This window comes from Dermacentor variabilis, chromosome 4 (assembly GCF_050947875.1).
Source record: "Dermacentor variabilis isolate Ectoservices chromosome 4, ASM5094787v1, whole genome shotgun sequence".
Classification (NCBI taxonomy): Eukaryota; Metazoa; Arthropoda; class Arachnida; order Ixodida; family Ixodidae; genus Dermacentor; species Dermacentor variabilis.
The window spans coordinates 123842715-123870013 of NC_134571.1; the positions used below are offsets into that span (position 1 = coordinate 123842715).

The following is a 27299-nucleotide window of genomic DNA, read 5'->3' on the forward strand; positions in this document are numbered from 1 at the left end:
TGCACGTTTCCAACATTATCCAGATAGAACTAGCGGACAAAAAGAAATGACTTTTTCGCAGCTTGTCTATCCCTGATGAGACTTCAAGGGCTGACACAAGCGTTCGCGTGTCCCCTTCTCATGCAGTGCGCAGTGGTTTTCGCATATTGGAGGGTTGTCTATAACGAAAGGGAGAGCGCGGTGACCTTATCTCTTTGGCCCCACCGTTAATCGAAGAAAGGCTTCTAAGCCTTCAGCGCTTAACGACAGGTCACGTGAACGGTGGCTGCGCCTATCTCGAAGTCACGGTTGAACTGTCGATGACTGTGTGTACTGCGCACGTTGCCGTTCTGCAAATGATATCGGTCGCCCGAATAGAAAATTGGAGTACACCCTCCTAGTGTCACATAGGTTGCGCAGTTGTTGCTCGCTTATGTTGAGCTAAAGCGTGTTGTATTAGCCTCGACCACCTTCTCTGCTCGAGGAAGGACGCACTAAGGATTCTCTGGCGAAGGTGGGTACGAAGCGCTTTCATAGTTGAGCCGTGGTGGACGTCCGTTCCGTTGAGCCGATTCAAGGATTGTTCATTCGTTGCAAAAAAGAAAAGTACAGGGTTGTATACTATAGGCACATGCTACGCAAATTATTGCCTCTCCCAGGCACGTTTCCTCAGTCCTTCTGCGTTTCTATCCCGTTCACTTACGTATCGTCACGGACTGTCGACGAATGTGCAAAAGTTACATAATTTATTCCAATGCGTTGGAGAGACTATTGCGAAGAAATCAGGGGTAGTAGATTGATGCTTTGCGCATTTCTTGTGCATCCTCATGATTACAGAGTAACTAATTATTGTCAATTTTTTTTGCAGTTAGTCGTGTTGGAGTTTTTCATAAAGGGAATTCAATCACCTGTTCCAACAACATGAGCACATTTGTTGGCAGCCAGCGTTACGAGAAATAAACTTTTTTTTCCGCCACTGTTGACGTAATGTGGCACATCGAGCATCACGCCCAACATGCTACAGCGCCTTCAGAGGCACAGAGAATGCACAGCACAGTGATGTGAAATAGGGTGCACTGAGTATGAATTATGGTTCAAATGACTCGCACACCCCGTGCCTTTTTTTTCTTTGCTATACCACTGGACAGAACTGGCAAGGGCGAGTTGCATTCACAATTGAGTACACCTTGAGTGAAGAGGCTACTCACGTGTTCCTGGTACTGTTCAGCTGTGATTTCAACTTAATTTGTCGGCTCGGGTACACTGGTCAGAAGAATCTTTCAAGCTCTCGAAGAAACGATGCTTGGCTAAAAGAGTAAGCTATTTTCTTGTTGCAATACTTATATGTTCACGATGCTTATCGCTGAAGCGCTCGCGTTGCACTGTGTGCGAGCTGTACCGGGCAGATATAAGTCCAGGGAAGAAATACGGCGACGTAGCGTCGTGAGGCAGACTTCAACTCTCCGTGTTTGTCAAAATTCCCCGCAACGGGAATAGGAGCTAGCGTTATTTCTGAAAGCGCTATGGCATTTCTTGAGCAAAGGGCTTGGGCACATGTAATCGCCTTCTATGTATTACTTTCATTGTGGGCGCCTGCACAAGGGCCTTTTTATCACGATTTAGAAGTAAGCTTCTATAATACTTAATGACCAACTTCGGTGTGTACCCACTTATAGTACTCCACTAACAAATGCCAAACCAACTAGATGCGCTGCCAATTTTTTTTTACTCCAGTGTGTGCTAATTATGAAATAAGAATACTTCAGTATCTAAGGCAATTAAATTGTAGGACAGTTTGCCAGATGCATTGAAATCCTTATGATTTACTACAATGAAATCGCCTCTTATAGCTTTCCTTTTAGATTAGGCATAACGTTAATCAGTTCGACGTAGCTAGTTGTTTGTAATACTTTTTATTCCTTAGATGTCCATTGGTATGTGCTCTCCTTTAGTCGTTTGTATGGCATAATATAAGATTTAAAAAAAGTTGTCGTTGAGCTGCTTAAAGGGCCCAAATAAGAGAGAAAAAGATATTTGAACTGTATTAGTGATTACCTTCCTCAACACCAAACAAGACGCCGCTCTTAACGCGGGAGGAGGCTTCGTACCCCGGGATAGACGAAAGCACAATAGGCAGGTGGCGACGCTGACTCAGGGTTCCCGAAACAATCCACCGTGACGTCATAGACTTCGACGACGTCTGCTGGGCAGTAGTAAACTTTCCATCGGTCAATTTAGACTACACTGCATTCTAATGAAGCCAGAGATATAATTTGACACGTTTCAAAAACTTTCACTGCGCTGCAAGTGCTCAAATACGAGGAAACGGAGAGATATAATTTGACACGTTTCAAAAACTTTCACTGCGCTGCAAGTGCTCAAATACGAGGAAACGGTTTGAAATTCGTGAGGTCACACAGACGTAACGGCGTTGGTGTTTCGGCGCTAAATTCAAGATAGTGAACTTCGGCCGTCGTCGTCGCTTCTACTAATCACCTCATTACCGCGAAAGTAATGAAGAAGACCTTGAAAGGAAACTTGATCAGTATGCACTGAGTAAGTTTTTCTCTTTAGTGTGCTATTTGAGGCTGTTCACATTTATTCTTACAGTTAGTTTAGGTTGCTTGTTGGGTTTCAATTGTAATTGCTGTTGAGCGTCACGGTGAAATTTGCGATTTTGGGACCATCATTTGTGTATTTCCTTGTATGATTGCCTTCCTGTATGTTTATGCAATAAATGAATCGACAAACAAAAGCAAAATAAAATAACATAACCTCTTCCTTTCTTTCTTCAAATCTTCATATTTCTTCCACCCCTCTTGCCATTATAGGGTAGGCTAACCTGACGCTTTTCCTATAAGCTTTCCTACTTCCCTATCTTAAAGTTCCCCTTTTTCCTTTTCCCTTTCTTTATGTTTTCCTTCACAGATGTACGAATTACAAAACGTCACTCTGCGATTCGTCGGCCTTACGGTGAGTACACTTGTAGCGGCATTTTGATAGGGCGTTACGTTTAAGTAGCCGATTATCAGTAATGAATGGAGGAGTTGGCTGGATATATATATATATATATATATATATATATATATATATTACGATATCATTGAGCGATGGGCTCAAGAGACGAGCCGCCGCGAGAACGACGAAGTTGGTCGGTGCCCTTGGCACGAGCGAGTGTCAGCCTGGCTGCCTGGCTCCAGTGTACATAGCGTGTAAATAGCATCTTTCGTTTGTGTCTTTCCACACGTAACATTTCTGGTGGAGGTCAATGATCCCCGTCCTCGCCACGGAACTCCGAAGTGGTCGGCACACCGAGCTTGTCACCATGCCTCCCGGTGACGAGCCCGCCTCTGCGATGGCTTCGCCTTGTCCGACTGCTCCAATCGTCCCAGCTGCCCCACATCGTGACCCAGGTGTGTTCTCTGGCCTGGAGGGACAGGATGTCGACGACTGGATCAACCTCTATGAATATGCCAGCACTAATAACAGGTGGGACCCAACGATTATGCTCGCCAATGTCATCTTTTATCTCGGCGGCACCCCACGCGTGTGGCACCAAACGCATGATGACGAAATAACCAGTTGGGACAATTTCAAAGAAAAGCTACGGGAACTGTTCGGCGACCCCATTGGGCGCAAGGCTGCCGCGAGAAAGGCTCTTGCGTGTCGTGTTCAGTCATCTACAGAGCCATACGTTTCCTACATCCTCGACGTCTTGGCTCTATGCCGTAAAGCTGAGATAATATGTCCGAAGCAGATAAAGGGGCACATGTGCTAAAAGGCATCGCCGACAACGCTTTCAATTTGCTTGCTTTCGGAAACGTCTCGACTATCGACGCCATTATAAAAGAATGCCGTCGCCTTGAACAGGCTAAGAGCCGCCCTATCTCACACCACATTGCGCGGCTACCCAACACTGCTGCTACGTCGACATGTGAGGGTCGACCGCGTCAGACCACCACCTGTGACGACGTCACCCGTATTGTTCGCCGCGAACTCGAGGCCGCCTGTTCGCCAGCGTTCTCCACGACGCCTCCCGATCCGCCAGCAACCACCATTGCGATGATTCAGGCCGTCGTCAGACAGGAATTTGAAAACATGGGTCTGAACACCGTGTGTTCCACGTCTCGACCCAGCGTTCCCCAGTTATCTAGCGGCCCTCCTCGTCCCCGGCAGTCCTTTTCTGCCACATCTCGCCGCAACCTGTCCGAATGCCGTACCCCTGATGACAGGCCGATCTGCTTCCACTGCTGTCGCATCGGCCGCGTCGCCCGTCACTGCCGCAACCGATGGCCGCCACCTCCTCGGACTTACGCCGCTTATTCCTGCACCTTTGGACCTTCTGTACCCTATGCCACCCGCCATGAACCCACTACCGCTGATGCCCCTGCTCCGAACCTTCGCTACAGCCGCTCGCCCTCACCTCGACGCCACCAGTCTCGCTTGCTCCAACCCCGCCGCTTTTCTTCGCCGCCTATCGCCTCCCGGACCCAGCCGGAAAACTAGGCACTGCAGCTTCTGGAGGTGAAGCTACGTTGTCGACCCTGCCCTCAAGTCCTCTGCTCACATTACCTACTAACCGAAACATTCTTGACGTTGACGTTGATGGCTATCCTGTCATGGCACTCATCGATACAGGTGCACATCTTTCTATTATGAGTGCTGCCTTCCGACGACGACTGAACAAGCTCCTCACCCCAGCGTCGGCACGCGTCGTCCGCGTTGCTGATGGCGCTACTGTGCCTATCATCGGCATGTGTACGGCACGTGTCAGCATCGCCGGCCGCCACACTCCTGTCCTCTTCACCGTAATTGCTCATTGCCCCCACGACCTTATTCTCAGCCTCGATTTTCTCTCCGCCCATTCTGCTCTTATTGACTGCTCTTCCAGTACCATTCGCCTTGAGTTGCCGATGCTCGCAGAGCCTTCTGACGCACTCCACTGCCGCTTACGCTCCACCGGCTTTCTTCGCCTGTTGCCAAAGTCCATAGCCTACATTGAACTGTTGTCTTTCCCACCAGTTCCTGATGGCGAGTACCTCGTCACTCCTCTGCCCGACATCCCAATACAGTATGATGTCACCGTGCCTCACAGTATACTTACTATTACTGCGAAGCACACTCGCATGCCTGTCTGTAACTTTGGATTGGCAAAGCAAATTCTACCGCAGGGTATTTGCCTTGCCACCATTGATTGTCTCGGCGACCAATACGTGGCAGCGTTATCGGCCGATGGTTCTCGCGAGCTTAGCATGCCCCTTGCACCAGCCTCGGGCGTTGATCCCAACATAAAGAAAATGGTTGCAACGGACTTGTCCTCTACGCAGGCTGAAGACATTTGCGAAGTATTATCGTCCTACCTCGATATTTTCGGCTTTGACGATCGCCCTTTAGGCCAGACGCTCGCGGTGAAGCATCGCATTCTTACTGGCGATGCTGCGCCTATTCACCGACGACCGTATCGAGTTTCTGTGTCGGAACGCCGAGTAATTGAAGATGAAGTCAACAAAATGCTAGATAAAAACAGCATTGAGCCTTCTTCGAGTACCTGGGCGTCACCTGTGGTGTTGGTTAAGAAGAAGGACGGCACGTGGCGCTTCTGTGTAGACTACCGTCATCTGAACAACATTACTAAGAAGGACGTCTACCCGCTCCCACGTATAGATGACGCCCTTGACTGCCTGCACGGTTCCAGCTATTTCTCGTCTATTGATCTTCGTTCGGGATATTGGCAGATTGCTGTTGACGATATGGACAGATAAAAAACCGCGTTCATCACACCTGATGGCCTATACCAATTTAAAGTAATGCCGTTTGGATTATGCAACGCCCCTGCCACCTTTGAGCGTACGATGGACTCCTTGCTCCAAGGTTTCAAATGGTCCACATGCCTGTGCTACCTCGACGACGTCATCATCATCTCGCCAACGTTCGACACTCACCTTGAGCGTCTCACAATTATACTTGATGTATTTCGAAAGGCGAAGCTGCAACTTAACTCGTTCAAATGTCGTTTTGGCCACCGACAAATTACTCTTCTGGGCCATCTCGTTGACGCTTCCGGAGTACAGCCTGATCCCGACAAAACTCGCGCTGTCCGAGAGTTTCCGGTTCCGAAGACAGCCGCAGACATTCGAAGTTTTGTAGGGCTGTGCTCGTACTTTTGTCGTTTTGTTCCAGATTTTGCGACAATTGCTAGGCCCCTAACTAATCTTTTGAAAAAAGGCGTACAATTCTCGTGGGGTACTGCAGAAGCCACCGCCTTCTCTCGTCTCGTCACTCTTCTAACCTCACCACCAATTCTCGCCCACTTCGACCCTGATGCCCCTACAGAATTACGTACAGATGCCAGCGGTCATGGCGTAGGTGCCGTCTTAGCCCAGCGTCAGCGTGGCAAGGATCGCGCTATTGCTTATGCGAGCCGCCTCCTAACACCACCTATTCCATTACGGAACGCAAATGCCTTGCTGTTGTCTGGGCGGTTGCGAAGTTCCGTCTTTACCTTTACGGTCGCTCTTTTTCCGTAGTCACTGACCATCATGCTCTCTGCTGGCTCTCATCGCTAAAAGATCCTACAGGCCGGCTTGGTCGATGGCCTTTGAGGTTACAGGAATTTTCATATTCCGTGGTGTACAAGTCTGGCCGCCTGCACCAAGACGCTGACAGTTTGTCGCGTTACCCTGTTGACGACTCTGACTCCTCCAATATTGCCAGTGCTTCTTGCGTATTCGCTGTATCCCAGCTGCTTCATTTCACCGACGAGCAACGCCGTGACCCCTACATCAGAGCACTCATCGACCGTTTTGAACACTCTCCGGCCGATGCTGCTATACGCCTCTTCGTCCTCCGCGACGGTACTCTGTACCGTCGTAACCTTCATCCGGACGGCTCTGAGTTCCTGCTTGTCATACCTAAACACCTACGTTCAACCGTTCTAGAAGAGCTTCACGACGCACCAACGGCAGGACACCTCGGCGTATATCGAACCTATGACCGTGTACGTCACCGTTTTTTCTGGCCGGGCCTTGCCCGTTCCGTACGACGTTACGTCGCCGCTTGTGAACTTTGCCAACGACGCAAGAAGCCTTCCCAGCTCCCCGCTGTTTACCTGCAGCCGTTCGACATCCCTGCCGAGCCCGTCCATCGTGTCGGCTTGGACCTTCTCGGCCAATTTCCGGAATCTACATAAGGAAACAAGTGGGTTGCAGTCGCGGTGGACTACACGACCCGCTACGCCGTAACCCGTGCTCTTCCGAGCAGTTGCGGAACTGATGTTGCGGACTTCCTCCTACATGATATAATTTTGATGCATGGTGCTCCGCGTCAATTGCTTACAGACCGCGGCCGCACCTTTTTGGCCATAGTCATTGACGACATCATGCGTGCCTGCTCAATACAGCATAAATTTACCACCTCCTACCACCCCCAAACGAACGGCCTCACTGAGCGTTTGAACCGCACCCTTACAGACATGCTATCCAAATACGTTTCAGACGACCACCGTGACTGGGACCTGGCTCTACCTTACATTACCTTTGCATACAACTCTTCCCGTCTCGAAACTGCTGGCTTTTCCCCGTTTTACCTCTTGTATAACCGCGAACCGACGCTACCACTGGACACTGTGCTTCCGTCCGCCACAGCTTCAACTAGCGATTATGCCCGTGATGCAATCGCCCATGCTGACCATGCTCGCCAACTTGCGCGCGCTCGTCTACAAGTGTCTCAAGACAAGCAGAAACAACGCGACGATCTCCGTCACCGTGATGTCCATTTTGTGCCCGGCGCCCTCGTGTTGCTTTGGTCACCATCGCGTAAAGTCGGCCTTTGTGAAAAACTGCTTTCCTGTTGATACGCAAAGTGATACGCATGATACGCAAAGTGATACGCAAAGTGACCGATGTCACCTATGAAATCGTTCTAGCCACACCCACTGCGTCTTCCGCTGTGACAACCAGTGACATTGTCCACGTTGCCCGACTCAAGCCCTACAACTCTCCATGCACCTTGGATATTTAACAGCACCGTGACGGTGCTTTTGCCGCCGGGGATTAATATTACGATATCGTTGAGCGATGCCGCTGCGAGAGACGAGCCGCCGCGAGAACGACGAAGTTGGTCGGTGCCCTTGGCACGAGCGAGTGTCAGCCTGGCTGCCTGGCTCCAGTGCACATAGAGAGTAAATATCTTTCGTTTGTATCTTTCCACACGTAACAACATATGTATATATATATATATATATATATATATATATATATATATATATATATATATATATATATATATATATATATTTATAACGAGAAGAAAGGAAACCGAGGCGTCCGAGTGTTATTGCTCATAAGACGCCAACAAACAGACAAGGACAGTCTAGAGAAAATCACTTTTACTTATCAATTAAAGAAGTTATAAATTCGATGGAAATGAAAGTGAATGAAAATGCAGCTGGGATATGAACGCACCTCTTCGCATTATGCGTGCGATGCTCTCTCCAATCGAGCTACCGCGGCGCAGTTTTATAGATTTGATTCGCATTCGAGAAAGTTGATTTCGCTCACCTTTAACAGGCACAAATATAAAAGAGGCTTCGCGCGCCCTCTTTATCGACGTAGCTGTTTATTAGCCTTTCCTTCCTCCAGGCACGCTAGTGGCACATGAGCTTACTGTAACACTAGGGGTGCTATTCTGAACATATTTGAGTTCCGCCATATTGCCGAATTCGCCATATTCTTAATTCTTATTGGCTGACGGGGCCACCCCGCGTCCTCCCTGATTGGCTGAACATACCAGCGCCAACATGGCGAAAGGTGACTGATTCTGATTGAGTCGTGCACAACTAGGGTTGCAACTCGGCTTTGTAAAAAGTGCGGGTGTGTGCGGGGGCGGCAATTCTTTTTTTTTTTTGAATTTCCAATAGGCAATATTGTGTTCCTTGAACATTTACGATGATCGTGTAATTTCTTCCAAATTCAGACAGAAGCTCACCTCGAACATTATATATACGGCACGGTGAGGGACGAGTACCACGAACATTTCATAGAAGCCAGGCTGCCAATTCAAACGTATTAGCAGGAGAGACGCCACGAAGAAGAACACAGACAACCTAGACAGGCTATACCATTAATTTTATTGAATGGGTAACCCTTGACTTTTGTAGCAGCATATCAGTGGTATCCAAATAAACTTCTGCAGCACAAATTAAAACAAAAAAACAAAAGAAATGAAAACTGCGTTTCTATCCGTCTTGTTCCTGCAAGCTCTCTCTCTCTCTCCGAGTGCTGTCTCTTCCGCGGCGTTGTCATTGAAACGATGCGTCGTAGCCAACAGGAATTGTGTTGCAAAGTCACGTGTTTTCGAAGTGCGCGCACCTTTCATCGCCTCATCTGGCGATCGTTCAGAGTTCGGACTATCACTACCAACACGTGCTCCTTCCTATCTTCCTGCCACTCGGCTACCTATAAACACGCTCTACACCTTCGAATAAACGTGCATTTTGTTCTACTGACTACGCCGACGCTTCACTGGTCTGGCGTTACTGCGAGCACGCCATGGTTATGCTACAAATTGAAATGGCGCATCGGGGTGGTTGGGCGTGGCACCGAAAGGCGAACTTCAAGAGTTGCTAGGCATCGCAGAGTCAAATCAAAATGACGAAGCGTTATAAAGATATTTGTTAAAAAGATTGGAAACTATTTGCTTGGGGCGAGACTCGCTGCAATAAAATTCACTAGACTGTCTTCAGGTATCCGAGCTATCCATCGCATAGCAACCACCAGGTGAATCGAAGAGAGACCCGCCGTGGTTGCTTAGTGGCTATGGTGTTGGGCTGCTAAAAACGAGGTCGCGGGATTGAATCCCGACCACGGCGGCCGCATTTCGATGGGGGCGGAATTCGAAAACACCCGTGTACTTAAATTTAGGCGCACGTTAAAGAACCCCAGGTGGTCGACATTTCCAGAGTCCTCCATTACGGCGTGCCTCATAAGAGAAAGTGGTTTTGGCACGTAAAACCTCAAAATTTAATTTTTTTATTCAATGAGAGGAGCTTTAATACATATGGTTACATTATTCAAGAGCAGAAGCCGTGCCTAGAGGCATAGTGGGCTCCAATACTTTGTTTCTGCACATTAATATGTAGATTTTCAACAGTGGTCGCTGATGTCTCGCTTTTCACTGCTTTCGGGGAACAATTCAAATGAAAAATAAAATTTAAACAAATGCTGAACAAGCTCATAGAGTGTGTAAATAATGTGGCGGCGAAAAAATTCTCGAAACGCTAATTCATAATTTTTTGTGAGTTAAGGCATAGTGCAGCTCTCTGCTGATTTCCATTCTTCTTCTTCATTAATTTTTCAGGCGAATTGCATCTTCTTCCGTCGTAATTACCGCAAAATCAATCCAACAAATAATGCTAGACTTTCAAGTGTCCATACTTCTTAGATAAATTCTTTAAGCCTACGCGGATGCTGCAAAATTTCTCAACGTTGGTGATAGGGATGTGAAAAAGAAAACAAACGCAGACAATTTTATTGTCTCTTCGAAAAAAAAAACGCTGTTTTCACACGTTAAGCGGCGCAACCTTCGTGTTCGCAGCCTTGCATATGTTTTTGTAGGATTAGGGGGATTTCCTGCTAACTTACGGGAGCAGAAAAAGAGATCATATTTCAATCTGACGAAAGAAAAAAAAAAACTACTTTGCCTACGTTGTAGACAGAGTCCAAATTTGCATGTATTGCGAAACAAGGATACCTGAATGGTCGGCTAAAAAACTGGCGCCATTATAAGGAAGCCGAATAAAGCTATAAAATGGCGTGTTACATGTGAAAATATGATTGCACATGAGCGTTAGCCTTGCGATCACCAGTTTCTGTTTAATGAAAAGAGCTAGTGGCCATGTATTATGGTATTCCTGACAGCCAATAGACCAGCTTATTTATATTTACCTTCGCCCCAAATTTATCGGTTCGCGTTTCATCCTTGTACATCCCAATGTTTGTATGATATTCAATACTGAGACGAAGAGGATGGCGGTGTGTACGGGAGCGTTCGCCTATGGCTTTGCTATAGTATACTCCGCGCAACACTGTAGAAAATAGTAGGGCTGTTCATATCACAGTTTAAAGCAGGGGCATGGTAGTAAATGGGTGCAATTTTCTATATCTTCCTCCCAAAATGAAAGCAGGCTTTGTGCCACTCCCTGTGGCTGTTTCCGCCTTGATCTCTCCCTGTTTTTCTAACCGTCTATTGTATATGCGTGTTCTCGTACGAAGTATTCGAATAATAATCTGTGCGTGTCCGGCTAACAGCGAAACGAAATGAAATAATTATTTCTCTCAAAGTAGCCAGTAAGATGGGGACGCAGGGCAATAAGCTACTTTGATGCAGCTTGAAGACCACCCTATGTCCATTGATCATATGACAGTGTCTTCACAACAACCAAGAAGTCGACCTACCTTCGCATAGGCTCAAGGGCTAATGGGTCGAACAGAACGAGGCCGGGCAGGGTCGGGTACGGGCCAAGTTTAAAATCACCAGGCCGGGCGCGGGAGGGCCAACGCGTGGTACTTTCGAGCTCGGGCCAGGCCTGGGCCTGAAAAACCGGCCCGTGCAGCGCTCTACCGTTGCATGGCTCCTGATAAAAGAAAATTTTCATCGCCATGGGTCATTAAAGTTTTGCATCCATCCATCCATCCATCCATCCATCCATCCATCCATCCATCCATCCATCCATCCATCCATCCATCCATCCATCCATCCATCCATCCATCCATCCATCCATCCATCCATCCATCCATCCATCGCCATGGGTGCTTCGGGCACACGTGACGCAGGCACGTAACATTGGTTTCCCTCTCCTGAGACAACGCTCCTATAGCTTCTGATTTCGCGGTTAGTATACTTCTCAACATGATTGCCCGTAAGCAAACTGTACTTTTCGGCGATAAAGTAGCCTCACCGCCTGCGGGACTGACTGAGCTATGTTGAGTTCTCGGTTACCATAGTCAGAAGTTCGAATCCGTCTATGAATATCTTTTTTTAATGTGACGATGGTGAGCTTGAATTTGACCTCCTCTGGTGCACTACATCTGCAGGCTTGGAGTCTGACACAGGCAAAAGATGCCGAGAGCAAGTGGGGCTGTACTAATCCCGGTACAACCAAATTAGGAAGGCCCACTAAGCTTCAAAAAAGACATTTCCTCAATAGTACAGGAACTGGCCTCTCTGGTGCAGTATTCGGCCACTCCCTCCCTCATGATTCCTACAATTAACCCATCGCCATGAGTCCCCAGCAGCTACGGAGCACCTGACCAAGGCGGCGATCAGACCTGTAACGCAACAGAGGGTGCTAAGGATCTCTGGGTCCGGACAGGCCACCAATGGAAACTGACCCTGGCAACCTTTAACAGCCGAACCCTGTCGAGTGAGGCTTGCTTAACAGGACTCTTTTAGGAACTATCAGACATTGTTTGGGATATCATTGGCCTTAGCGAGATTAGAACTGGTGAAGCTTATACAGTGCAGACTAACGGTCATGTACTCTCCTATAGACGTCTCCCAGATAAGAAGCAATACGGGGTAGCATTCCTAATCCATAAGGACATAGCGGGCAACATTGATGAATTCTACAGCATTATTGAGAGGGTAGCAGTAGTCGTAATGAAACTTAATTAGAGGTATATATTAAAGGTAGTCCAAGCATACGCTCCAACATTCAGTCACGATGACGATGAAGTAGATCAGTTTTATGAAGATGTTGAATTAGCGATGACAAAAGCACAAACTCAGTATACTGTAGTAATGGGCGACTTCAATGCAAAAGTGGGGAAAAAGCAGGCTGGTGAACAAGCAATTGGCAACTATGGCATCGATTCAAGGAGCGCTAGAGGAGAGAGGCTGATAGAATTCGCAAAAAGGAATACGCTGCGAATAATGAAAGTCTTTTTCAGGAAGCGTAGCAGCAGAAATTGGACCTGGAAAAACCCTAATGGTGAAACAAGAAATGAAATTGATTTCACACTTTCTGCCGATCCCAGCATACTGCAGGCTGTAGAAGTGATAGGGAGCGTAAAATGCAGTGATCATAGGATAATAATAAGGGCTAGGCTTTACTTCAACTTGAAGAGAGAAAGAGTAAAATTGGTCAAGAAGAAACAGGTTAACCTACAGGCAGTAAGGGTAAGAGCAGATAAATTCAGGCTGGTGCTTGCAAACAAATATGCAGCCTTAGAACAGAGAGATGAAGATGACATAGAGGTAATGAATGAAACCGTAACTAGGCTGGCTTCAGAGGCAGCAATTGAAGTGGAAGGCAAGGCACCAAGGCAACCAGTAGACAAGCTCTCCGAAGTAACAAAGGACGTAATAAAGAACCGACAAAGAATGAAAGTGTCCTACCCAAGAGATAAGGTAGAATTCACGGAACTGTCAAAACTGATCAACAAGGTGAAAATAAGTGATATTCGAAATTATAACGTGAGAAAGACTGAAGAAGCCGTAAAAAATGAATGCAACCTGAAATCAGTGAGAAAGAAACTTGGCATAGTATAAACCAAGATGTATGCACTGAAAGATAAGCAGGGAAATATCATCAGCAATCTCGAATGTATAGCAAAAGCAGCGGGATAATTTTATACTGACCTGTACAGTACCCAGAGGAGTCAGGATACCTACATTTGAAATAGTAATGAACAGGATACAGAAACTCAATTCAGAAGGGCCTCAGAAGACATGAAACGGGGATACAGAAACTCAACTCAGAAGGGCCTCAGAAGACATGAAACGGGGAAGAGCGGCAGGAGAAGATGGAATAACAGTCGATTTAATCAAAGATGGAGGAGACATAATGCTTGGAAAACTGGCGGCTCTCTATACGAAGCGTTTATCGACTGCAAGGGTCCCAGAAAACTGGAAGAATGCAAACATTATACTAATCCATAAACAGGGAGACGTTAAAGAAATGAAAAATTAGAGGCCCATTGGCTTATTCCCAGTATTATATAAAATATTCACCAAGATAACTTTCAATAGAATAAAGGCAAGACTGAACTTTAGTCAACCAAGGTTGGCGTCAAAAAGGGATACTCTACAATGGACCACATACATGTCATTAATCAGGTAATAGAGAAATTCGCAGAGTACAATCAACCTATTTATATGGATTTTATAGATTACAAAAAGGCATTTGATTCAGTAGAGATATCTCCAGTCATACAGGCATTACGTAATCAATGAGTACAGACCGCTTAGGTAATATCTTGGAAGATATCTACAGAGATTCCACAACAACCTTAATTCTCTACAAGAAGACTAGGAAGATACCTATAAAAAGGGGTCAGACAAGGAGACATGATCTCTCCAATGCTATTCAATGCGTGCTTGGAAGAAGTATTCAAGCTATTAAACTGAAGAAGGCTTAGGAGTAAAAATCGACGGCGAATATCTCAGCAATCTTCAGTTTGCGGATGGCCTGGTTCCATTCATCAACAATGCAGATGAGTTACAACAAGTGACTGAGAACCATAACAGAGTGAGTGTAAGAGTGGGGCTGAAGATTAATATGCAGAAGACAACGATAATGATGAATAGCCGGGCAAGGGGACAAGAGTTCAGGACCGCCAGTCAACCTCTAGAGTCTGTGGAGGAGTACGTTTACTTAGGTCAATTAATCACAGGGAACCCTGATCATGAGAAGGAAATTCATGGAAGAATAAAAATGGGTTGGATGGCATATGGCAGACATTTTTAGCTCCTGAATGGAAGCTTGCCATTAATATTGAAAAGGAAGGTGTACAATCAGTGCGTTTTAGTTAGGCTGACAGATGGGGCAGAAAGCAGGAGGCTAACAAAGAAGCTTGAGAACAAGTTAAGGACTGCACAAAGAACGATGGAATGAATAATGTTAGGCATAACGTTATGAGACAGAAACAGGGCGTTTTGGATCAGGTAGCAAACGGGTATACAGCCGATATTCTAATTGACATTAAGAGAAAAAATGGAGCTGGGCAGGTCATGTAATGCGCAGGTTAGATAACCGTTGAACCATTAGGGTTACAGAATGGGTGCCAAGAAAAGGGAATCGCAGTCGAGGACAGCAGAAGACTAGGTGGGGCGATGAAATTAGGAAATTCGCGGGCGCTAGTTGAAATCGGTTGGCGCAGGGCAGGGGTAATTGGAGATCGCAGGGAGAGGCCTTCGTCCTGCAGAGGACACAAAATAGGCTGCTGCTGCTGCTGCTGCTGTTGATGCTGATGTAAAAAAAGGAAAACAGCTTGCATTAGAAATGCAACAGCCGTTAAAGAATCTGCGTTCTTATGATACTTCGGAATAGTACGGGCATCACAGGCAATGCGGTGAAGGTCGCTTTCACCACGAGGATGCAAGCACGTTTGGTACGGACATATCAAAATTTTGTGGTGTATTTTCCTTTTTTCGTTTATAAAAATAAATTTCAATATCGGAAATGCTGTCATGATTGTAGTTTACGATCAAATCTGCTACCTCACAAGTATTCTTATTTTTTGTGCGCAAATGTACATCCAATAACGGTTCTGATAATTTATTTTCGAGATGAGGCCCAGTCTGGGAGTGTCTGTGGTCGACGGCAAAGTCATCTTCGACGGTCTGGCTTGGTACATCATCCAATGTCTGCAGCAGGCCCTCCGATTCAAGTGAGCATTCTCGATATTCATGCGTGTTCGCCTTTTGTTAGGCAATCTTGATTTATGTGGAGTTAACTTTTGTCATACAGTCATGTTATTGCAAGCTTTCACGCGGCTACAAAATGAGTAAATTGTTCGAGTTCCTCGAGAAGACCAAAGACTTAAACTTCAACTCTCCTGCTTGCTATCATTAACTGCCAGCCTCTTTCTGTGAAAGTGCCACAAATATCGCTCATGCACCGTAGTTTGTAAAATTATTCTCAGTTTCTGCTCTCTTTAGCTTACGCCAGTGACTCGCACGAAACCGGAGTTTCGATATTGTCGTAATCGGTCAATTGTTGGCACAGAACGTATGAAATAAATGTGCTCGGAGAATGGAATCAATCAATCAATCAATCAATCAATCAATCAATCAATCAATCAATCAATCAATCAATCAATCAATCAATCAATCAATCAATCAATCAATCAATCAATCAATCAATCAATCAATCTGCATTCTTAAATAACAAGAAACATTACATAACTATCAACCGACAGCCTACTTTCGTAGCAGTCTGTTCGATGAAAACGGAAATCAAGGAGATCAGCTGTAGCAACAAATAGCCATAAGTAATAGAAAGTAATGAAACACAACAAAGGCCTGTTCATATTCTCATAACTACAATATATAACAAGCAACATAACAAAGTTGCAATCAGAAAAAAATAAGTGTTTAGCAGTACTGATTAGCCAGATGAAGAATTTTAAAACAATAACTAAGCTTTCTGTCTATGCTAATTCCAGGGGTAGTTCATTCCATTTTCTTTCTGTCTGTGCAATTTCATTAATTGTTTTCTCTATATACCGTTAGATGTAGAAAGGAACTGCAAAAGAGAGTGCGAGCTTTTTTCAAGCGTTTTCTCGCTTTTATTCCTGCCTGCTCTGTCAATTTGTACATGTTCATGGGAATAAACATTATTGTTATGGAAATGTGGCTTCTGGTGGGTGCAGAAGCTGTAATGGTGCAGGTTATAAAACTTCTGCGCCTGTTCACGGAGTCTTTGAGTACGTTGTCTCGATTATGAAAATGTGCCTGTTTGCAAACTTTAGTTTACTTTCATCTTCAGAACAAAGCGCCAGCAGACAAGGGACTAAGTGAAGGAGACGGACACTCCTTTACTTCGTCCTTTCTTTGTGGACGCTTTGTTCTTAAGATGAACGTATACCAAGTTGCCCAGGTTTCCGATCTTTTACTGCACGCTCTACTGTGTCTTTATTGACTCGTATGCAAAACATTGCACGGGTTCGTGTTGTTAAATAGCTTTCAGTGATTACGTACCTCAAGGCTCACGTGTAATATCTAGAACATATATGATGGTATGGGTTAGTGGCCGCATGTGCATCCCGCGCTACGAAGGTTCTCTTAACTTTTCTGAGAGTCACTGGTCTCGACGAGTTACTTTAACATTGTATGTTGTGTCATGTGTGTCTTAAGTGACGTATATGTCCCGTGAGTGCCATTTCAGTTATCATCGCATTTATCTCCAGTACCTTACTAGGCGTACCGCCATGCAAACCTCTTCAGTACTCATTATAAACGGGCATCTCTTCCATCCATCCATCCATCCATCCATCCATCCATCCATCCATCCATCCATCCATCCATCCATCCATCCATCCATCCATCCATCCATCCATCCATCCATCCATCCATCCATCCATCCATCCATCCATCCATCCATCCATCCATCCATCCATCCATCTCTTTCTAGCTCTTTTTAGAAGGGCTCTTGTGTTTTAATTATTTTTCGTTTACTCTGCGACGAAGAGTGGGAACACCAGAAGACGCAGACGTCTCATTTAAATTGACATCGATAAATAAATAATATGAGAAAATACGAAAAATAGTGGCACTTGCACGCATTGTGTAGACTCAAATATGTACCAGACCGAAAATCAAAACTACTTTTAGTTTCGGATGAACCTATGTCAGAGTCAGGAATCAGCCAGTAAGGCTAAGTGCTCGTGTCAATTAGTACATATTGAACAAGAAAATGAACCAGTCAACTCGACGCACACAGAGAGACTAGAAGTGCACAGGACGATGCTGGTATTAGCTAGCCTCACGTGGAATAGGGAGAAATTACGCGTAAAGGTCCCAAAGGGCCCAAAGAAGTACGGAGTTGCTAAAATCACCACTCCGGTTATTGTTTCTTACGTCTACTTAACACATGGAGCGCAGCATCAGCTTTGTCTCCGCCTGGACTCACGTAAACGTATGTCTTTCTTTGGTTGAACGGTTTGCAACGCACGACAGGACGCAGCTGCAAACGACGGACGAACAGATCTGGTCCAGCCGACGTTCCACCGGCGAGTGGGGAGGTCCACTGGGAATGCTGGAGCGAAATGTGAGTGGCTGAGCGCACGTATTCGTCGATATGGTTGCCCTACCCAGTGCAATCTGAAAGGAAACCATATGGCAACACTTCATCAGTTTGCACCTGTAAATTATTCTTTCGAAAATAAATGAAAGCGTTAGGTACCTCACGCCCTTTCCGGGGGATGTATGTATGTATGTATGTATGTATGTATGTATGTATGTATGTATGTATGTATGTATGTATGTATGTATGTATGTATGTATGTATGTATGTATGTATGTATGTATGTATGTATGTATGTATGTATGTATGTATGTATGTATGTATGTATGTATGTATGCATGTGCGTAAACGTTTTTAAATGTTTTCCCGCCTACCTGGGTCACTGGGTAGACCATGGTCGAATGGTCGGGCTGTTGTGCTGAGGGAACAGGGCTCGAAACCAACTATCGGATCAACTTGGTCCACTGAGTATGTGGCAGTGTGCATATATGTGCCGCACTTCAACGAACCTCTTTCCCGGCGACATGTGTCACTGGTATATGCAGGACTGGGTAGGTGCCACTGTTTAATGAAACCCTTTGACGTCGACTTGGAGCGCTGAGTACGTGTCACTCGGTCTGCGCTGGTCTTCAACGACCGCCTTTGACGCCAACTTGGGTAACTAGGTACGCGTAACCACTGGGAACGGGCCGCTATACAATGATGAAAACGACCCCTTAAGTTTCTTCGATGCTCAGCGTTATCGAACGAACGTCACAAGAAATCCTCAGTGAAAGACACCCGACGCTTTAGCAGGTTGTGCCACAAGTGCACTGGGTATGCGCCGCTTTTCAATGAACGTCTTTCGCGCCAACTTTTTAGCAAGCTGCACCACGAATGCACTGGGTATTGTATCGTCCTTCAATGAATCTCTCGCTAACTTGAGCCACTGAGTATGCGCCACTGGGTGTGCGGCAAGCGAGGGAACAATTGTCATTGTTTGCAGGCACCGGCGCGCTACGCTTCTCGTCTCGGAGGTCACGTGCGGACTTCTCGACAGCGCCACTAGGTAGCGCAGCGAGGCCAGAAAGAATAATGTCCCTTTATATGCTCCCGCAGGGAGCATATACAGGAACACTAATGATATCTTCGACTGGTCGCCTGAATGCCCCGAAACAGAGTCGGGTAGATCGGTCGTTTCCCGAGCTCAAAGGTAGGGGACAAGCGCGCAAGCCGAACGTGCGACTCGCTCTCAGAGGAGGAAATTGCTGATGCGAAACCACGTGACTACTGCCAACGTCCGATGTTTTGCCTATCCAAAGCTCCCGGCGCTGCCGGGAAAACCGGCGGACGTGCCGGCGGGACGAACGTTCGTCGAGACGCCAGCATGCAGTGGCCTATAGTTGCCAAGGTTACGATGGGCCGTCGCCAACAGCAGCGACGCGGCGCTGCGATGACGTTTCAGTCTCGATGACTGCTCCGAAGACAGGGCTCGGAGCGCCTCAGTGCGCTCCAAGATAGAGGAGAGCAATCGAGAAGAACCAGCCGAACGCAGGGCGCGCACCCTCTTTCAACCAGCCGAAGACAACGCCACTCGCGAGAGCGCTCCAGAGTGCTCAGAAACGACCAGCAAATTTAGCTCTATCCCCTCCGTTCTCTCGTAATCTCGCATTATGATTGGCTTGCGACAAGCGATGCTTTTAGAGCAATAGCTCTACTACTCCAGGTACAAACCCAGAAAACGCCTGGTTCTGTAAGTCTGACCTTCGAGCTCAGCTAAAGTCAAACTGGGCCGGCCACTAGCGGCTGCTGCTGCGCACGTCGCGTGGGCGCCCATATCTTGAAAGCAATCTGCGATGCGGACAAACTACGCCAAGTGCTAGTAGCTTCGTATGCGATGTGCTTTCGACGCTCAGTTCGCGTTGAAGCGACATGCAGCATAAATGCCAATTCGCTCGCTGCTGCTGCCGCGCCGAGCAGCGTCTGTGTGTTGTGGTGCAATTGTAGATGCGCCAGTTGCTTACGGCGCCGAGCCGCCTCTGAGTCCTTTCTCCAAAGCCAGCAAACCGAGCTATCGCTTGTCAAACTTAATTTAACTGCGTTCAACCACAGCAACTTTTGCTAAGCGACGAAAGTCGTTTTTAGACCGATCAGAGCGGCACACATCATTTGGTCACCGTTCTCAACGGAACGACATAGTTACATTTCTAACGCCTTCGATAGCGCCACTGATTGCTTGCTTCATCCGTGCTATATCGTTCACAACCATAATTACTGCTCAAGCTGTACCTGAAGTTTCCGCAAAAATATTTTGTTCTGCACATAAACACCATTATCTTCTGAAGCATTACGAGGGAGGGTCTGTCTGCGGCGGCTGCTGTCAATCGCGGGCACGCGTCACCCACGCGCTGCCTCTCGCGATCTCCCGATTAGCGAGGCATTCACGCCTCACTTCACTCCGTTTGCGACGTGCCGCACGAGACGGGTTGTCCGTGCTAGCCAATATATCGCGAAATGAAAACACGCATCAAGCTGCGCTCAAATTTCGCATTTGGGAATATCGTAATCGTCGGCGATTTTTTTTTTCCAGCGTTTGACGCTCTGTTACGCGCACCTGGCTTCGGTTATCTTGTTGCTCTTTCACGCTACAGTAAGGCATAGTGCTTACTAGTCTCGAGTGTTTACGGCTTCTACAAAACACACACCCAAGACTCGGGCACCCCAGACGGGAGGCCGGAGGCTCTTCGCTTTCCCTCCTTCTCCAACCCCGCTATCCTCCTTCCTGATGATTAACATGATAATGATTTAGCGGATCCAATCTATACCAATCCCGTGCCCTCTTTTTTTTTGCGCCAATACTGAGACAACTTCTTATCTCGACTGCTGAACGGTTAAAGCTTCCATCCCCTTTGTATCCCAGCGCTGCTCGAAGGTGAACGTTACTAACCGGTCTAACTGTCTGGATACCTTCGCTCTCTATTAGGATCTGCTGAGTTGACTGCGGGTTTTTGCAGCAGCAGAGACACGGCTCATTCTCTTACATATATTTTCTCCGATATGTTTTTGTCCTTAGGAGCTCGAGACTCAAATAGCAAGTGAGGCATTGTCCTTTGTGTTATCGTACAGATTTTTCTTTCTACTTGCCCCAAAATTTCAGACATTGCCCCTTCTTCTACCTGTAAAAGCCCACCGCATCCGCACCAGCGTAACTCAAAGGTCAGCGTTTTTAATAATTGGTATTTCAGAAGACAGGCCGAATTTAAACAACTTTCAATTAGAAATGTCGAGAGGGTACGCCGTTTTATTAACATGCGTATTTACGGTACTTAGTCATAACGTCTTTGCTGCGTTAGAGGATTGTATTGGTGAGAATGAAAACACTGATGTAATGTTGTAGGAAATTTACAAATAAGTACCGTAAATACGCATCATATTAGAAAGGCCCACACCCTCGACTGTTCTAAGTGAAAGTTGTTCAAGTTCGGGTGGCCTTTTGAAATATAATTTTTAATGTTCCCGCCTATTCATTAAGACGTACTGGTGGGCTAGCTGAGTTACGCTGGTGCACTACGGTGAAGTTCGATGGATAGCTGAAGGAACAATGACCAAATTTCTGAGATATTTCACGTGCTCTCTCGTATTTCCGCCATTTTGGCCTAGTAAATGTTCTGAAAATTTGATAGCTTGAGAAGAATCAATTATTGGGCTATTGGTCTTGCATTGCTGATGAGAAAATTAACTCAACAGTTTAACTCAGGCTAATGAAAGGAAACATGAAGTGATATTACAGTGGGTCCCGGGCCAAGCTGGTATAGCAGGCAACGAACTAGCGGACTCATTGGCAAAATCGGCCCATAAAGATGCAGAAATTCGACTCATCCCTTTATCACCAATGGACACTAAACGAATATTGAGAGTACTAAAGAAAGACTTGTGTATGTCAACATGGTTTAATGAAAACACTAAGGAATCAATAATTTACGAAGTGGACCCTCAACTCCAATACCAGCTGGATGTACAACTTTCTAAAAGTACCGAGACACTAATTCATAGACTGCACCTTGGGACAGCATACACCAAACATTTCCTATATCGCATCAAACGGGCTTCTTCCCCGGCTTGCTCCTGTGGCCAAGGCGATGACGATGTTCGCCATCTACTCCTCGAATGCCCCATATACGAGATGCAAAGACTGCAGCTAGAACAAAAGCTAAGCTCCACTGATCCTCACCGGCCTTTCTCGCTCGCAAAATTGCTGAGCCCATGGCCATCGAAAATAGCACAGTGAAAAGCATTGAATGCACTTGAACATTTTTATGGATAAACAGGCATTCTTAAGGAATACTAGGTATTGCACTGAATAATCACACGATGTTCTAACGTTCTCCTATTATTTGTAATTATTAGTGCTTGAATATTACGTGTTATACTTTTTTGTGCGTGAATAATTTTAACACTGTGTAATTCCTCATCTGTTTATACGCTCATCGATGTCTACATCACGGCCATTTGTGTGTGTTTGTGACTTTGTTTACGAACTCTTGAGGTGCAACTTACATTTGACTTTTATACTGTTATGTTCATGGGCGTATAGGACTGTGCTGCGGATTTCTGAATTACGTATGAAGTGATTTCTTTTCATTTTCATACATATTTTTTATATTGTTGTTTCCGCTATGAGAGAAGGTGTAGCCGTCACCATTATAAGGTGACTACGTCTCTTTCTTTTATTTTCATTAAAAACGCAACAAAAAGACAACCTACCGCTCGTGTTCTTTTTCTTTTAGTGTCGTTTTTTCACACATGAAGCCGCCTGATCATTTTTTTATTGTGAAAAGATAACCTACAAGTACAGCTAAAATTAGTTTCCCGTCAGGCCTCTCTAGATAACTATGGGTGCATGGCAAAAATTAGCCCGTCATCCTTAGTCCCCGGCCTACATCGCACATGCGCTTTCATTTGTTGAAATCAATCAATCAATCAATCAATCAATCAATCAATCAATCAATCAATCAATCAATCAATCAATCAATCAATCAATCAATCAATCAATCAATCAATCAATAAATAAATAAATAAATCAACACTTCTTTATCAATCTCTGATTAGCCGAGTCTCGGCGTCCAAGGTAGGATAAATAAAATAAATAAAAGCTCCTACGCGGTTGCGATCCTGCCCCGCTACCCTGGACCTCCGGGTGTAGATAAATTCTGGCTGGTTCCGTCGGTTGTGCTCAAGCTAAATGCATGCACTTGCTCGCAGGAGTCTGACATCACGGCTCACCCGGTGATACCGACGGCTGACCGCCTGACAGTCGGCACACCGCTACCAGCCTATATGTATTCCAACCCGCGATACTACGCCGGCGCGCCCAACGCCTACATGACCAGCGTGTTCGGATACCTGATGAGCTTCGACCTGGAGGCGAGTGGTGCTGCGCGAGCGTGCATGCATGTGCCGCCGCTGCGGCTCGCGATCGCGCCCAATCTTGAGCGCGCTACCGACGTTGGTAGTGCGATTTGGAACGGACACGCATGTTGGACGTTACCTGCCCTCACAAAAGTGCCATACGATTGGGGTGGGGGGCTATGTCTGTATGAAATGGCCTTGAGGGGACAAAGTCTGTGCGAACCGGCGACGTTGCATTTCAATTGCTTTGTACTTCACCGGTATCCCATCATCAGCAGCGTTATGAGCGCATGTCGAAATGTTCTGCTGAGCCATCCACTCAAGCGCCGTCGATGTAGCCAGTCAGGTTTTACACTAGGCATGCTTCTCGCTTCCGAATTTACATGCACAAGTGCAGAGAGCACCGCTCCGAGGATATATGTCACAAATGTCTCGCCAAGTGCCCCGTTGGCTCAAATTCCGAAGATGACAGTCATCGGATAGGGGTGTCTACACTGGTCCCTTGAGGACGTCTTAAATAAAATAGAAGAAGAAAAAAAACTACCGGAGTACATTTTGAGAAGCGCCGCTTTATAGAACAGTTCATCGCTTAGAAAATTGCGCAACTATACTTTCGAGACTTTCTGTAGATGTTTTCGTGAACTGTCTACCAGAGCGTCGAACGGAATGCGAACTGAACTGAAAACAGGAGCTAAACTGTTACCTTAAGCTGAATCGGAACCGAACCGATACTTTTTCTGCAACCTTGAAACCCTACCCTAGTTTAACATAAGCTAACCTAAAATAACATAACATAACGTAACCTAGCCTAACCCATTCTATAGCAATCGTCTCTGGATCGTCTGCAGGCGTCATAGATAAATGTGTGTCTATAGAAAGGTAAAATAGGTTATTTGTTATTGTGGTTTTCAAGGTATGGAAACGTAGCGTCTGTTTGTGTGCTTGACAATCTACACTGAATTCGCTCCTCACAGTGGGACAATGTTAACGTTAATTCTTGAAGTGGCACTTACCGCATTGTTAGAAGCAAAATATGTTTGTTCCTTTTCATCATGATTAAATTAAATTATGGGGTTTTACGTGCCAAAACCACTTTCTGATTATGAGGCACGCCGTAGTGGAGGACTCCGGAAATTTCGATCACCTGGGGTTCTTTAACGTGCGCCTAAATCTAAGTACACGGGCGTTTTCGCATTTCGCCCCCATCGAAATGCGGCCGCCGTGGCCGGGATTCGATCCCGCGACCTTGCGCTCAGCAGCCCAACACCATAGCCACTGAGCAACCACGGCGGGTTTTTCATCATGATAAAGAATAGGTAATGCTGAAGACTAAAATGTTGTCGATAATGGCAGCAATTGGTATTTGTTGGGGTTTTCCTAATATATCCCGAACACAGTACGTAACAATTTCTAAATTGTTCTATAAAGAGGTGTGGGATAGTCAAGATAGTCAAGATAAGGCCACATCAAGTTAGCTTTGCACTTGACTCTACCCAAATTTCTATTTCGGCGGAAGTATGAAAACAATGGTGCTCATGCATCATACTTAATTGCTCCTCGACAGAAAGTATGACAAAACCAATACAAAGTTCATATAGCGCAAGTATAATTTCCGTAGCAACTGATAAAGGAAGTTCCGCACTTATAGTACTTATATATATCTGAAGAACAAGTCTGGCCCAGTAATCTGTAGCTGCTATGCACAATCTCTGCAAGCGTCACTGTACATAATGTAGCATCAACCTTGTGTTTTTCATGCCCGCCACTTCACACCAGAGAATAACGGCGCTTCATTGCGACAAATGGTTGTTCGCAGGTGTGGCTGGGATTGCTGCTGTGCTGGCCTCTGGTGAGCGCCTTCATATCCTTAATCCAAGCGGCGCGGTCTCCACTGGGCTTCAGGGACACCATCACTGACAACCTCTTTGACCTCCTCGGGATCATGATGTTTGAAGGCAAGCATTCTTGCACAGCATTGTTTCTGGCTGCGAGATGTTGCCTTACTTTGCATCAGAATACAGTGTTTTTTTCTGGTACCACTAGTAACGCTTTCTTTTTAAAGATTGGATTAAGAAATGTGCCGTCCTGGGGCTGATGAACTTCGGGGAAGCCGTCCCCGTTACCTGTGGCTGCAAGGAAATCAAAGAAAACTAACTTTTCTAAAGCGATGTTTTTTTAACCATCACTCCCGTAATTTGGTATCCGTTTCTGTGTAGAAACAAAATTATTGCAACAAATGGCAATACCAACACTGCGACGGTGACGACGTAGTAACACTCGGGCGGTAAAATATTAGCAACTGGGAACTATGCACGAGACAAGTGTTCACAGGAATGCTGCACTCCGTTGGCGCGGTGTACTATACTTTGCTACTTAGAGCAATAAAGGACACGAACACAGTTTCATATAAACAAACAAAACAAAATGGTGAGGAGAACTAGGTTGGCCGGAATAAAAGCCGTACACACCCATCAGCCACCGACAAGAAGGGGCACGACCACTGCCGGAGAAATTATTTTCCTTCAAGGAAGAACAGTTCGTCGAAAAAAAAAAAGATAGTATAGTTCTAAGTAGAACCGCTCCAAAATTGAAAACACAGCGATGCGACGGTGTCCTGCAGAAAGTGCCTCACATCGGTGGCGCCGCAGTCAGAAGGCCCCCGCAGCAATTAGAAGTCGCACGAAGCGACCACGAGAGCAGTAACCAGATGTATAAGAAAACGGGCAATTCAAAGGCCATAGAAACCAACATGCACGGCCCTCCGTAGAACCTTAATTACGACACAATGTTGTTCATGCGTATGCTGGTTGGACTCTTCGCGTGAGCAGTTTGGGCACTCCGAATTTGGGACTATGCCCCGCCACTCGAGCCTATCATGCGTGGGGAGAGAGAGAGTAAAACATCCTTATTAATAATATTTCAAATGCGCGGGGAGCACACCTCACCCCAAACGCCACATGAAATCGCGGATGTGGCCAGGCAAGAAGGACGCCGTTAGTGCTCCCCACGACACACGACTGGAGCGCGTCAGGCTTGCTGGGAGGACCAGGCTGAAGCAGCAAGGCTGCCGTTGTAGCCACAACGTGGTTATCCAGAAGATCTACGTCAGGTCAGACCTGCCGCATGTGGCGATGGAGTGCCACTGCCATACCATAAAATGGAGGTGCGTTAGAAGCCCGTGGCTCGCAGTTTAGGCTTACGCACGGTAACATGTGGTGAAGCTGAGTAACGAGAAAATGGTGGATGAGAACAAGTTCAGGGCATTGACCTCCATGCAACAGCTCGAGCACGAATCGAGCAGCGTTCAGCCGGCACTGAAGGAAACGAGAACACAGCGCGAGAGCGCGGTTGACTGAGCGCCGCATGACAGATCAATCCTGAACCAGCGGACCAGAAGAAAGAGCAAAGAGACTTTAGGAACCTAGTTACGCGTGATAGAGGCTGTAGAATGTGACAAAAGTGCCATACTTGGCTACAAAATACCGACTGTGTTAGGTACCTTCTCTCTATCAGAGGCAAGTACCGCTCATTCTGAATATTTCGCCGTACATACTCAAGAACTGAAAACCACATAGAATCCGCTATACCATAATAATTCTAGCGCAGGCCTAAAATACGAATGCTGTCGCTTTTTTTGAAGGTGGAAAAATAGATTGGAGCCGGGACAGTGGGGAACCAAATTTAGCGCAGCACCTGATATATGACCGTACTCAGTGAAAAGACAAATACTACGAGGTAAGCTTTCTTCCTGTGCTAGATGAAATGTATTGTCGTCGGCGAAGGCTGTAACTTTCACGACACCGCTTACTGACAATCGGAGATCCCGTACATGAGAATCTCTCAGCACTGCGAGCAAAAACGGCTCAAGGCTAAGCAAGAACAATACAGGCGACAGAAAGCACCCTGG

The 27299-nt window shown here is 46.2% G+C and overlaps 1 protein-coding gene across 1 annotated transcript; it reads left to right on the forward strand.

The window, feature by feature from the left end:
- The first annotated feature begins 378 nt into the window (after positions 1-378).
- On the forward strand, positions 379-26586 carry LOC142578319 (uncharacterized). The gene is made up of 7 exons (XM_075687719.1): positions 379-493; positions 2908-2952; positions 15547-15647; positions 17938-18028; positions 23246-23407; positions 25209-25347; positions 26372-26586. The coding sequence occupies exons 2-7, from the start codon at positions 2908-2910 to the stop codon at positions 26584-26586; spliced, it is 753 nt and encodes a 250-aa protein (XP_075543834.1). The 5' UTR covers positions 379-493.
- The last annotated feature ends 713 nt before the right edge of the window (positions 26587-27299 follow it).

Bases quoted from the DNA above. Each gene is read 5' to 3' on its own strand.
- LOC142578319 (XM_075687719.1), top strand. From the start codon at position 2,908: ATGTACGAATTACAAAACGTCACTCTGCGATTCGTCGGCCTTACG. The intron at 2,953-15,546 runs GTGAGTACACTT...TTTATTTTCGAG, and splicing joins TGCGATTCGTCGGCCTTACG to ATGAGGCCCAGTCTGGGAGT. The intron at 15,648-17,937 runs GTGAGCATTCTC...AACGCACGACAG, and splicing joins CAGCAGGCCCTCCGATTCAA to GACGCAGCTGCAAACGACGG.